At 38.5% G+C, this 13,041-nt stretch overlaps 1 protein-coding gene across 3 annotated transcripts in view; it reads right to left on the bottom strand.

Annotated features, from left to right (window-relative positions):
* The window catches only part of LOC144490898 (calcium-binding protein 39), a 73,093-nt gene that overhangs the window by 12,677 nt on the left and 47,375 nt on the right, over positions 1-13,041 (bottom strand). For all 3 annotated transcript variants that reach the window (XR_013497365.1, XM_078208586.1, XM_078208592.1), the window contains 2 exons: positions 7,583-7,747; positions 1,905-2,023 (listed from right to left, as the gene is read on the bottom strand). Coding sequence is in view for 2 of the 3 variants with exons in the window: in XM_078208586.1 (XP_078064712.1) it covers positions 1,905-2,023; positions 7,583-7,747 (284 nt within the window). In the remaining variant the exon portion in view is untranslated. The remainder of the gene's footprint in view (positions 1-1,904; positions 2,024-7,582; positions 7,748-13,041) is intronic.

Consider the following 13,041-nt stretch of genomic DNA (forward strand, 5'->3'; position numbering starts at 1 on the left):
GCAAGGGAATTGTACCAAGTCAAAAATGCTCATTTGGAGAGTCAGTACAGACACGATGGGTCAAATTGCCTCCTTCTGTACCATAAAGATTGAGAATCATTGCTGAAATGCTTCCTCTACTAAATTTCAACACATCCAAATATGGACAGTTTAATTTAATTAAGGTTAAACATTCTACCTGGGTAAAAGAAAATGTACAATGCTTTAAATTAATTCATTTTAATTATGTATTAGCAAAATTACTTAAATGTAATAAAATCAACCTTGGCTAGTTGTCACAGTACAAGATTCTCGTGCATTAAATTACTCTTCTAGGCATCTCTGTAATGGCTAATACTCAAAATCCAGTTCAAAGAAATTAAACTTTACATTCCAGAAAGTGTAATGCAATAGCTAAATACCACCCTTCACCTCCACCACCACACTTTTTCTAAATCACGAGAAATGTAAAAAACATGATTGCTTTTGCCTGTATTCAGTATTTTCAAACTAATTTTTCTAAACTGGAACATTAGAGACAAATAAACCTTTCCTTTTGTTGAAATGCTTACCTGTCTGCTTCTAGAACATTCATTTGTATGTTTACAGTTGAAAAAACAAACCAGAATTACTTTAATTTTGGGGGGGGGTGGGGGAGAGAGAGAGAGAAAAGTCATGCTGAATATATATTTTATGACTAACATGATAAAGGTTACACTCTGAAAAGTGATTGTAAATGAATGCTACATTCTACAAGGACAGGTAATTTAACTATTGAGTCTCGTTATGAACATTCTGGAAAACAGACATTTACAAACTAGCACGTGTCCAACAGTTTAAAGTTAACTGTAAACTGAACAGGTTATACATCAACTGCAAATTAGTATATCCAAGAAACTCAGCTTTTTTGGCTAAACTAGAATGTTACCCTCTCAAATCATACCCTCTGTCGTAATTTAAATTGGAGCAGAATTTAACCAATCTATCCTACAGCTTTGACTTTACCATTCCTCTTGTGCCTGCCAAGCCTTGGGTTATACTGTTACAAAACCCATGCATATATCAACATAGGTGATGCGTGATCAATTATATAGTGTACAAGAGGGGGGTGCAGCAACATCCTATATTCACTACAAGGCCACCGACTCCCACAGCTACCTCGACTACAGCGCCTCACACCCTACTTTCTTCTAAGGACCCCATCCCATTCTCCCAACTTCTCCACTTTTGTTGTATCTGTTCCAAGCATGCCACCTTTGAAAACAGCGCTTCTGACATTTCTGCCTACTTGCTTAAAACCATCTTGACCCTTTTGTTTTTTTTATATCCAAAACATTTTTTCGTCCCAATACAAACTCACCTCTGCACCAGGCCATGTCACTTGTTCGTTAGTTTTGCTTTCACTGAGTATTGACCTTTATTCTCCATTAACAAATTGGCATCTTATCTTTATGGAACAATGAGCATCTTCTCTTTCCTGTCTTCTAACATACACATTTTGTTGCAATCTCTTGTCACTCCCATCGATAACTGTCCTTCTACTCAGTCCCAGCTGCCTCACCTCCCTCTTGTACAAATGTAGTATAAAATCAATCACATTTCTCTCTTTGAAGAGTCATATGGACTCAAAACGTTAACGTTATTTTCCCTCTCCACAGATGCTGCCAGACCTGTTGAGTTTTGCCAGCATTTTCTGTTTCAGACTCCAGCATTTGCAGTATTTTGCTTTTATATCAATGCAGGTGACGCTTGCTCCAAAAGATAAAGCCTAATTCATTTTAATCTATTTTTTGAAGAAGTGTTTGCAAATTAAAGCTTGCCAATTCTCCTCCTAGCTGAAATAAAAGGGTAATATACAACATAAAAATTCAGAAGTATCTGCAACAAATAAGTGTTACACATGTGAAAAAGGCGATTTTACACACCCTTTCAGTAACATGAACAATATATTTTGTTGAGTACAGATGTATTCCACTGTTGGGGTCCGTGTGCCAATCTGCCTTCTCAGAATATTGTTGAAAATCTGAGCCACGTCTTTCTTGCCCTGTGAACAGCAGAAGAAAAGTGAGTCCTGAATTGTAGCTGGAGGAATCAAGACAGTAGACATGCCATAGCTTTGCAATGATACGTGTCCACTTGTTCCTACTCAACAGTTTTATCTCATGGCAAATAGCCAAAGGCTGTAAGCTCGCTAATTTACTATTGTTAATTATATTGTGCTAATCTAGTTGTTCCACTTTTTTGCTCGCTTCCCACTGAAAAAGCAACACATGTCCTCCACACAGATTTATTGGGAAACCATGAAACTGCATTGCAATGACAGAAACTCCATTATTAGCTTCCTAGGTCCAATATCCTTTCACTCATTTACATCAATATTCACCAGTACCACCCAGAGTTTCTCAACATCATGAAGTACAAAATAACCTGGAATAGCTGACTTGGTGACATCTGTGCAGAGTAACTGATCAACTTGATGCGTAGCAGAGTTGTTTCCCCACAAAACCTGCCTTGAAGGAAAGTAGAGAGAAAAGACACCTTCAGTAGTAAGAGGTGCTTCATCATCTATATAGCCAGATAAATATGAAATGTCAAGACCTCAGTATAATTTAGCATTTAAGTCATCTTCAAAACAGAATCAAATTCTTAAATCTTGATTTGACCATAAAGGGACTCGAGCTCATTCAGCCACTCTGATCAATGATTCTGTACAGAACCCATCATGTCAATTGAGAATTCTGAGAGGTTGTGGGGCAAGGAGGGGTGAAAATCTAATGTAATATCAAAGGCTGACATCTAAAGCTGGGCTTGCATTAAGGCATCAGCAATCCTACAAGTTATAAAGTATTTACAGCACAGAAACAGACTTTCTTCAGCGGCTTCATCAATGACCTTCCCTCAGAAATAGAGATATTCACTCATGATTGCAATATCCATCACAATTCAACACTTCAGATGCTGAAGCAATCTGTGTCTATATGCAGCAAGACCTAGACAGCATTTAGGCTTGGGCTGATAAGTGGCAAATAATGTTCATGTCACACACATGCCAGGCAATGATCATCTCCAACAAGAAAATCTAATCACCTCCACTTGGCATTCAACAGCATTATCATCGAACTGGACTGGCCTAGCCTTATAAATACAATGACTACGAGAGGCTGGGAAACCTGTGGCGAGTAACTCGCCTCCTGTCTTCACAAAACCTTCCTACCATCTACAACAAAGTCAGAAGTGCGATGGAATATTTTCCACTTGCCTGGATGAATTCAGCTCCAACAACACTCAAGGTTCGACACGTTCCAGGATAAAGCAACCCACTTGACTGGCACCCGATCCATCACCTTCACCATTTACTCTCGGCTCAGTGGTAGCAATGTGCACACCATCTCTAAGATGCACTGCAGCAACTCACCAATGCTCCCTCGACAGCACCTTCTGAACCTTCAACCTCTACCACCCAGAAGGACAAGGGCAGCAGCAGATGCATGCGAACACCATCACCTGCAAGTTCTCCTCCAAGCCACATGCCATCCTGACATGTTGTCAAAATCCTGGAACCCCTTTCCTAACAGCACTGTTGGGTGCACCTACATCACATGTACAGCCACGGTTCAGTGGTAGCTCACAATCTTCTCAAGGGCTTTTGACAAGACCCCACATTGAGATTGAGACGGTTGAAGCACATGGAATTTGGAGGGAATGATGAGCAAGTTTTCAGATGACCCCAAGATTGGATGGTGGTTAATAGTGAAGATTGAAGGTTACAGGAAGATATAAATGGGCTGGTCATATGGGTAGAGCAGTGGCAGATGGTATTTAATCCTGCTAAGTGTAAGGTGATGCACTTTGGAAGAAGTAACAAGATGAGGAAATATTTAATGAATGGCAGCACACAGGGAAGCTCAGAGGAATTTTGGGATACTCATTCACAGATCCCTGTAGGCGACAGAGCAGGTGAATGGAGAGTTACGAAAATATATGGGACACTTGTTTTTAATCAGTCGTGACAGAGCACAAGAGAAAGGAGGTTATGTTGGAGCTGTACAGAACATTGGTTAAGCCACAGTTGGAGTAGTGTGCGCAGTTCTGGTCAGCTCACTATAGCAAGGATGTGGTTGCGTTTGAGGGGATAGAGGAGATTCACCAGTATGTTGTCTGGGATGGAGCATTTGAGATACAAGGAGAGGCTGGATAGGCTTGGATTGATTTCTTCAGAGTAGAGAAAGCTGAGGGGGACATGATTGAGATGTATAAGATTATGAGGAGTATGGACCGAGTGAATAGGAAGCAGCTGTTTCCCTTGGCTGAAGGATCAATCATGAGGGGCATAGTTTTAGCATGAGAGACAGGAGATTCAGAAGAGATTTAAGAAAAAGGATTTTCGCTCAAAGGCTGGCAAGAATCTGGAATGCATTGCCTAGTAAAGTAGTGGAGGCTGGAAACCTTACGACCTTTAAAAAAATATTTGGATGAGCACTTGAAATATCATAACATTCAGGGATATGGGACAAATGTTGGAAAATGGGACTTCAGTGGTAGTTATTGCTGGTGCAGACTCGATGGGCCAAAGGGCTTTTTCTGCACTGTACAACTCTTTGGGCTATGACTTGGGGATGGACAATAAATGCTAGCCTAGACAGCAACACACACATCCTGCAGATGAATCAGAAAGAATTTACATCCATGCAATTAGATCCATGTGGTAGCAAAATCCACTTTCTACCTACTCTTTAGGCAAGGAGGTTTCTCCCAAAATTCCTATTTATTAGTAACATATCTATGGTTCCACATTCTGCTCTTGCCTGCCATCTTAGCTACATTTATCTATTAGACCCTTTCACAATCTTAAAGACTATCAAATCATCCTTCAATCTTTTTAGAAAAAAGGGGCCTCAGTCCATCCCATCTTTCCCAATAGCTATCATTTCTCAGCTCTGGTATAATTCTTGTGAATTGTTTTTGCAATTTCTCCAGTGCCTCTACCAGAACCGTTCATAGTACTCAAGAGTATTGAAGGTTTGTTTTAAATCTACTATCCTTATTGAAGACATTTGGAAATTCAAATCTATTATTGCATTACTGCTGTTACCCCCCGCTCAGAAATGAATAAGGTTCATCAAGTATAATCTTCCCTATTGAAATCTATGCTACAGTTTCTAATCACTTGTGTTAAACCCGAGGAAGCATTCTATTATCTTTCCTACTACTAATAAGCTATCTATAGATCTAATGTTCCCTGGAATTGTTCCATCTTTTTTTTTTAAAAAGTCATTTTATCTGTCTGCCAGGTTTCTGGCACTATTCCCTTTTCTAACAAATTATCATAGTGCCACTGCTAACTCTTTAACTTATTTTAATAGACACAGATGTAATCCATCCAAACCAGGAGTTTTATCCTCTCCAACTTCAATTAGTTTACCAATTATTTATTATTACTATTTTATTACTATTACTACTATTTTAAATATCTTCATATATTTTCCTTTCCTTTTAATGACACTGCCACTATGTTAATCTCTCTGCTAACTACAAAGGTGAACTAATTAATATTTCTGCCATTTTGTCAACATTACATGTGTTACTGCCTATTTCTCCCTCCACTTCCTTTCCACTTGTTACATAATTAATGCACATGTTGAGCTCTCCCTGATCAAACAGAACAGAGATATACTCCATATATTAGAGCCAGGGGGGTTGAAAGGAAGATGAAGGCACATGCTCTGGCTGAATGAAACCTTTTAAGAATCCAAAGTAGGTTTGGATAGCTATGCAAGTTGATCCTTCAAATCATCTACTGAAGCAAAACAATTCTAGCGCTATTCCAAGCATTTAAAAAGATGAACTAGAACAAGCTGAAGCTACTTAAAGTATAGGTGGAGCATAAGTAAAGAATGCTAATTACAGATATTTATTTTGAATACAGATAATATCTGAATTTAAATGGTTTAAAATGCTTATGTAAAAACTATTGTTATTTAATCCAATTGATTGTAATAATCCATAATTAAAATCAAAGTAAAGCTATTTAAGTATCAAGTTATTTTCCACATATTCCCATTGATCTATTAATTATTCAAATGATTAAATGCACAAGTGGTTCAAGTAAAAATTAACCACAAACACATTGAAATGCCAACCACAATTTATTGCAGACAAACTGTTTTAGCTGCACAGTACCAGAGGCAACAGGATTTTGTCAAAAGTGGAATTTTTGCCCCACCCTTCAAACATCCCACATGAAGCAAAAGTTCAAAAACAAAAGAGTAAAACTTTAGAGTCAGAGGTTTACAGCATAGAAACAGGCCCTTTGGTGCAACTTGTCCATGCTGCCCAGTTTTCAACCATGAAGCTAGTCCCAATTGCCCACATTTGGCCTATATCCCTCTATACCCACTTACCCATGTAACTATCTAAATGCTTTTTAAAAGACAATTGTACCCGCCTCTACTACTGCCTCTGGCAGCTCATTCCAGACACACCACCCTCAGTGGAAAAAAAAAGCCCTCTGGATCCTTTTGTATCTCTCCCCTCTCACTTAAACCTATGCCCTCTGGTTTTAGACCCCCCTACCTTTGGGAAAAGATGTTGACTATCTACCTTATCTGTGCCCCCTCATTATTTTATAGAACTCTAAGATCACCCCTAAGCCTTCTACTCTCCAGGGAAAAAAGTCCCAGTCTATCCAGCCTCTCCTTACACCTCAAACCATCAAGTCCTGCTGGCATCCTAGTAAAGCTTTTCTGCAGTCTTTCTAGTTCAATAATATCCTTTTAAAAGTGCTTTTGAGGGACATCTTACAGGTTTTTGTCTGTGGTTTTCCTATTCTGGTTCCTTTCCTTTGGGTTCTGATTCATAGCCACAACCGTATAGGCAGAGAGCAAAATCAAGCACCCAGGCAATCCAGTAATTGGAGTGGAACTGGCAGTAAAGCAGACAGTCTAATGGTGAATTAACCCCTTTACGGTATCAACTTACTTTGGCACCACCTGCCAAGTTTCAAGTAGTGAAGCACCCACTGTTGCTCCAAGGAAAATGAATAGTTAACTTACATTCCAATTGCACAATCAAGTTAATGTTCAATACAATACTGCGACTTTTTGAAATACAAGTCTCAGAGTCAGTTTCCAATGACCAGCTCACTGCTCATGAAAAGCCTGAAATGGTTGGTTTCCATTAAATACTCCCAAAAGACAGAATACTTAATATTTTATCTTGAAAGTGCTTCTTTTTTCTTACTTCCCCTTTAAGGCAGGTTAACAGAAAAACTCAGTTCCTGAGTGAAGACAATGAGCAGATTTTATTCAGTCATCAGTTCTAGGTACATCGTTCAGATGCCAACCAAGGCAGCCGTTACCAATTTTGAATTCCTTTCCAGTGCATAAGGGCTACTGGCCATCAGTAGGAATGTCAGAGGCTACATTCTCTGCTCCTTGCCGAATTAATTACTCAGAAGATGCATCTCATTTTAACACTTGGAAATCATCTTCTCAAACTCAAATGAATGTTTAATACATCATGGTTTTGTCAACATTGGCATAATAAAACTCAAAATATACATACGTTTCAAATATAAAATTACTTTGCACACTTTTCTTCTCACCTCAAAGTCAATGAGCTGTAAGTCTGCTATCAAAGTGCCAAGGAGACCACTGTTGTACAGTTCCTGAGCCAATTGTGCCACTGCTTCAGTCTGAGGTTCTTTCTCATTTGTACCGTACAAGATTTCCTTCATTGCTACCAGATTCTTGGATACCTCTTCTGTGGCCTAGACAGAAAACAAAGGTTTAGAAGGCAGGTGCTTCTTTACAAACAACAAATTTAATAAGTTCACTGAAATGTAAAACTTCAGTACACGAGAAGGTTGGAAAGACTTCATTGATTAGATGATGGTGTGAAGGCTGCACAAAATATAACTTGAAACAGGTGAAGAACAAATTTTGTGAAGAATATGGCATATTTTGTATTGTGGTGAAATCTGGCAATTGGCAAGGTGTGATATTGAATATGTATGTTTATTTTCTAACAATGATTTTTCAAGAAACATCCCTTTCATTGGCATCTATTTGAGAGATACACCTGAAAGCCTTTTGAAATGTTGATGCATTTCAATGATCACCAATGCTAGAGCAATTAAAATCAGGGACACTCGAGCCAAAATTAGAGATCCGCAGATGCCGGAGGGTATGGGGCTGAAATTATAAAGATAGGGAGTGCCTATGGAGGGATTTGAAAAAAAAGGAAACTGATATGTTACCTAACAAGGAACCAATGAAGATCATTTAGCATGGCGATGATGGGTGAATGGGACTTGAACTAAGTTAGGACAAAGGCAGTAGACCTTTGGATAACCTTGAGTTTACAGAAGGAAGATGGAGAGATCAACCATAACTGTGTTGCAATAATCAAGTCTTTGGTGACAAAATAAGTTGAAAGTTTCAGAAGTTGAGCTAAGGCAGTGGCAGAATCAGACAAAGTTACAGAGGTGGAAATGGACAGTAATCATGGTGGTGAAGATGTGGTCAGAAGCTTCATCTCGAACTCAGGTATAATCTCCAGATTGCGAACAGTCAGTTTCAGTTTCAGTCTGCTGACAGGAAGCTGATGGTGGAATTTGTGGCGGGGACCAAGAAAATGACTTTAGTCTTCACAATATTTCAGAGGAAATTTCTGCTCATCCAGTACAGGGTGTCAGAGAAGCAGTGAGACAATATTAGAGACAGTGAAGGTGTTGAGCAAGGTAGAGCTGGGTGTTGTCGCTGTACGTATGAAAACTGATGTTTTTAGTTGTCACTGCAGAACAGTATGCAAATATGCAACAGGAGGAAGCCAAGGTTTAAATCTTGGGGGTACGTGGAGGCACTGACAGGAGAATGGGAGGAGAAACCATCGCAGGGAAAAAAGTTTTTACCTGTCACAATGTCAATTGACCATCTAAAAAAGTACTTTTTGTAGCTAGTAAGCAAAGCAATGAATTGAATTCAAAGCAAAGTCCTTTAGCAAGCTATGCAAAGCACAGCCCAAGTGATTTTTCAATTCAGTTCCCTTCTTCCATTGCACAAGCCAATAGCTCTTAAAACAAACCTTCCAATTAAACACAAACATGTGCAAATTCACAAAGTAATAGGTTACTGAGAGTTATTTGTCTCATTGATAAATGTAGTTATTATTAAAACTTTTTCATGTTAGTTACCAACTGATTAGTTTAAGAACTGTGCAAATCATTCAACCACCAGAGAAAGGCTGAACTGGGGCAAAAAAAAATGAACTGATCAAACACCAGTCTTGTCTGGCTTCTCCAGCCCCAGTGCAAATGTGTCACATTTTAGCCAGGGTATTTTCTTGGCATCCTTGGATTTGTCACCAAACTGTGATTCGTCTGCATAATAGCTGAACAATAGATTGTGCCTTGCAGATTGTTGACTCGAGACACCTATTTAGGATGGAGCACTCAATACGATGCAACCCTGCTGTGGGAGCAAGAGTCTATAAAGCAGTACGTCAGAAAGATAAGTGATTATCCAAAAAACAAATCAATAGACAAGAAAAATGCAACCACAGGTGGTCAATTTGACCATGAGTTGCAGTTTTAAGATTTCAAAGCTCATCTCATTGGCATTGAAGTGCAAGTGCTACCACTTACTCCAGCCTCCAGATGTGGCAAAATGTTCATTTGAAGAATGGAAAAGAAATATCACCCTTATGCTGGTGGTCAAAGTGTACGTGGCGTGATTGGTTCTCAATGTGAAGGTGAAGGAGATTAACAGGGTAACCCATTTTACCCAAATTACTGTCTAAAAAAACTGCAATAAAAAAAATCCTTGTGTCCTGGAGATCTTAGAGAAGGATTTCCCTTCCTGCTACCTTTTTGTCTGACCCATTTTCTCTTTCCACCTTGATTTTTTTCATCCCCACCCCAATTTGGAATCAAAATACATCAAACTGAGAATGCAAAATTCAAAAGATTTGAAATTCAGAGCATTAGACTATAAATTTCTACATTTTTAATATGTAGGTGCTGGCAACTATAAGTGCTGACTGTGTACCATCACACTTCATGCAGTAAAATCTTATTTGTGATGCTAATAAACAAACTTTAGAACTTTAAATGCGGGGCCTAAAGAGTATCAGTGTTCCGACATAAAGCATGATCGGTTACACCACAGGATTAACAATTTCACAAAGTCAAGAAATATACATTGTTTAAATTCCTAAAATTAACCAAGATTAGATGGCACCTTTTACAAGTTCAAGTCATGCCATGTACTTTATAGCCAATTAAGTACTTGAAGTGTAGTCCATGCTGTAATATAGGAAATGTGATAGCGAAATTGTTCATAGCAACTAGAAAGGGTGCAGAGCAGATTTACCAAGATGTTGCCTGGACTGAGGCATTTCAGCTATGAAGAGAGGCTGTTTAGACTGGGATTGTTTTCCTGAGAGCACAGAAGGCTGGAGGGGGGAAAACCTGATTTGTGTACAAAATTATGAGGGACATAAATGGGAATAAACTTTTTCCATTAGTAGAGGGGTCAATAACCAGGGATACAGTAAGGGCAGGAGATTTAGAGGGGATTTGAGGAAAATGTTTTCAGAGGATGGTGGGAATGTGGAACCAACTGCCTGAAAGGGTGGTAGAGGCAGGAATCCTCAACATTTATTCCATAAACCTTGCAAGCAACCATTAACAATTTCAGATACCTTTAACATGGCCGTTTAAACAGTAGAGCCAAAGATCTTAAATATAATCCACTATGCACCATTATAAACTGAGGTATTCAAATTGCCTTTGTTTAATGTTTGGTCAGTGGCAGCAGTATAGCTATATATGGTGTGCTGCAGTCATCAAGGACACACTTGCACTTTCAGACCTGACCATATATTAACTGTGATCATCAGCCTGCAGTGTTAGAAACAGCCATTGCACGTAACCCAGGAAGTGCAAGAAATAAAGATGCCAGCATTACAGACTGCCAGTTGCAAGACAGGAGCAACTCGATAAAAGCAGCTCCGATTGTCAATAATCTATATGCCATGAAAAAGTTTATCAGAACCAGTGGGTTAGGTTTGGAAAAGGTCAAAATCGCCACAATGAAAAGCCATCTTGGGAAATTCTTTGATTATACAAGTTTTTAAAAAAAATAAAACCGCTGAGTGAATCTAGTTTTCTATTCAAGGATGCTACCATTTACAAAGCCAATCAGTCCTTCTGTTCTGTACTTGCACATTGATTTCAGGTGTTTGGAAACTTCTTAGCACTACATACTCCTGAGGCCACAAGACATTCTTTAAGAGTCACTTGATTCCAATTGCAATATGATTCCCAGGGGTGGAGTAGAGTGGGCAAGTTTTAATTGGATGCCTTGACTTGTGAAGACCTTCCCTCAAGCAGTAACAGGTCAGTGCACTAAAATAACTCTAGATTTTAAGTCCAACATATAGTGGCCATGTGAATGCCAGAAGGTATTATCATTCCAGCAAGAGCAACAATTGTTTGCTGGTATGTGCTGACATATCTAGCCATGATTGATTGTTACAAATTAAATCAACACAAATCCATTTTAATTATACATTTTTATTTGTTTTCTTCAATTGTGGGGAAAAATCTTTACAACAAATGAATAATTCTAGTCTAACTTTTTAAATATAAACTTAAAGTGAATGTACAGTTGGACTAAATGCCATGTTACAATTTGCAGTTTTGAGCTGTGTACAAATTCTGCAAATTAACACCATGCTTGCCCTCCAGGAGCATTTATTCATTCATGGGATATGGGTGTCGCTGACTTGTTAGTTATTGATCATCCCTAATTGCCGTTTAGGTGATGGAGAGCTGCCTTCTAATCCAATACTATAAAGACAGCAATGCAAGCACACAAGTTTAATTTAACACAAGCAATTGTCAAGATCAGTAAGAGTACTCATGGGGGCGAGATAAATCTGGGTACTATGTTACTTTTAGGCCACTTACCATAAGCAATTTTATTCAATTTGCTGTTCAATACCTGCCGAATTCAGGAAGATGTTTTTCAAAATCCTTTGCAAGACATTTCCATCAATAATACTACTGTGCTCTTTAATATATGGGAATCATACAGACCGGTGGTTAATCAATTCTACCCCTAATTTCACATCTTGTCCAAACAAAAAAAAACACAATTTTATGATGCACATTCTTGTCTGCAACTGACTTTACTCAAAATTAAAAATTAGGAATAAGACACAACAACATTTTCCAATCTGCTAATGGGATAGGCCCTTAAAATTTTAATTATCAGAGGTTGTGCTTCCTCTTCCACGGTGTCCTTCACTTGCACAAATTTATTTGAAAAAAGGTATACTGCACAGGGCTTAAATTAGTTCTTCTCCAGGGTTATAACGCTCTGCGGTTTACTTTCCTCTCACGAGTACTACATCTGTTGTTCCACCCATCAAACAATATTGCACAGACTGCTCCATTCTGAAAACAACACCTGCTCAAGAAACAAACATCCACTCAACACAAAACACCTGCTATATCAACCTACACCAACATCTGGTAATAGATTCCATGTATAGAGGACGAGATGGGAAATATATATTTCAGAGCAATGTGAAGACGAGTTCAAATATTTGAAGACAATCAGTTTGGACTTGTGCAAGAGAAAAAAAATCAGCAATATATTTAGCTAGGATTGAAAATTTCAAGAGCTAAATCACACCGAGTACTTTTCAGCAGGTTTGAAGCTTTCAAACTCTGCAGAAAATCACAATCTTATGTTGAAGTTTCAAAAAGATGTCTGCTCGCTCATGAATAATTTAGTTTGCCTCATGTCTAATACAATAAACCACATGAGAGTTGGTTCTCCTGCTGCACTTTATGTACTGAGCAGTTAATGACATTAATGGTGATATTTTTTTCAGATGCAATTGTTAGAAAAGATAGATTTAAGTTATATTTGTGGGCATCAGAAATAAGATATGGCTTTAAGTTTAATTTAAATCTAAAAAAGTGAAACCTGGATCTAGTTTCATTTTCAAGTGGAGCCAGCAGGTCAGAGCCATTTGTATAACCTGCATTTT

The sequence above is a fragment of the Mustelus asterias genome, chromosome 3 (assembly GCF_964213995.1).
Source record: "Mustelus asterias chromosome 3, sMusAst1.hap1.1, whole genome shotgun sequence".
In the NCBI taxonomy this organism is placed as follows: domain Eukaryota; kingdom Metazoa; phylum Chordata; class Chondrichthyes; order Carcharhiniformes; family Triakidae; genus Mustelus; species Mustelus asterias.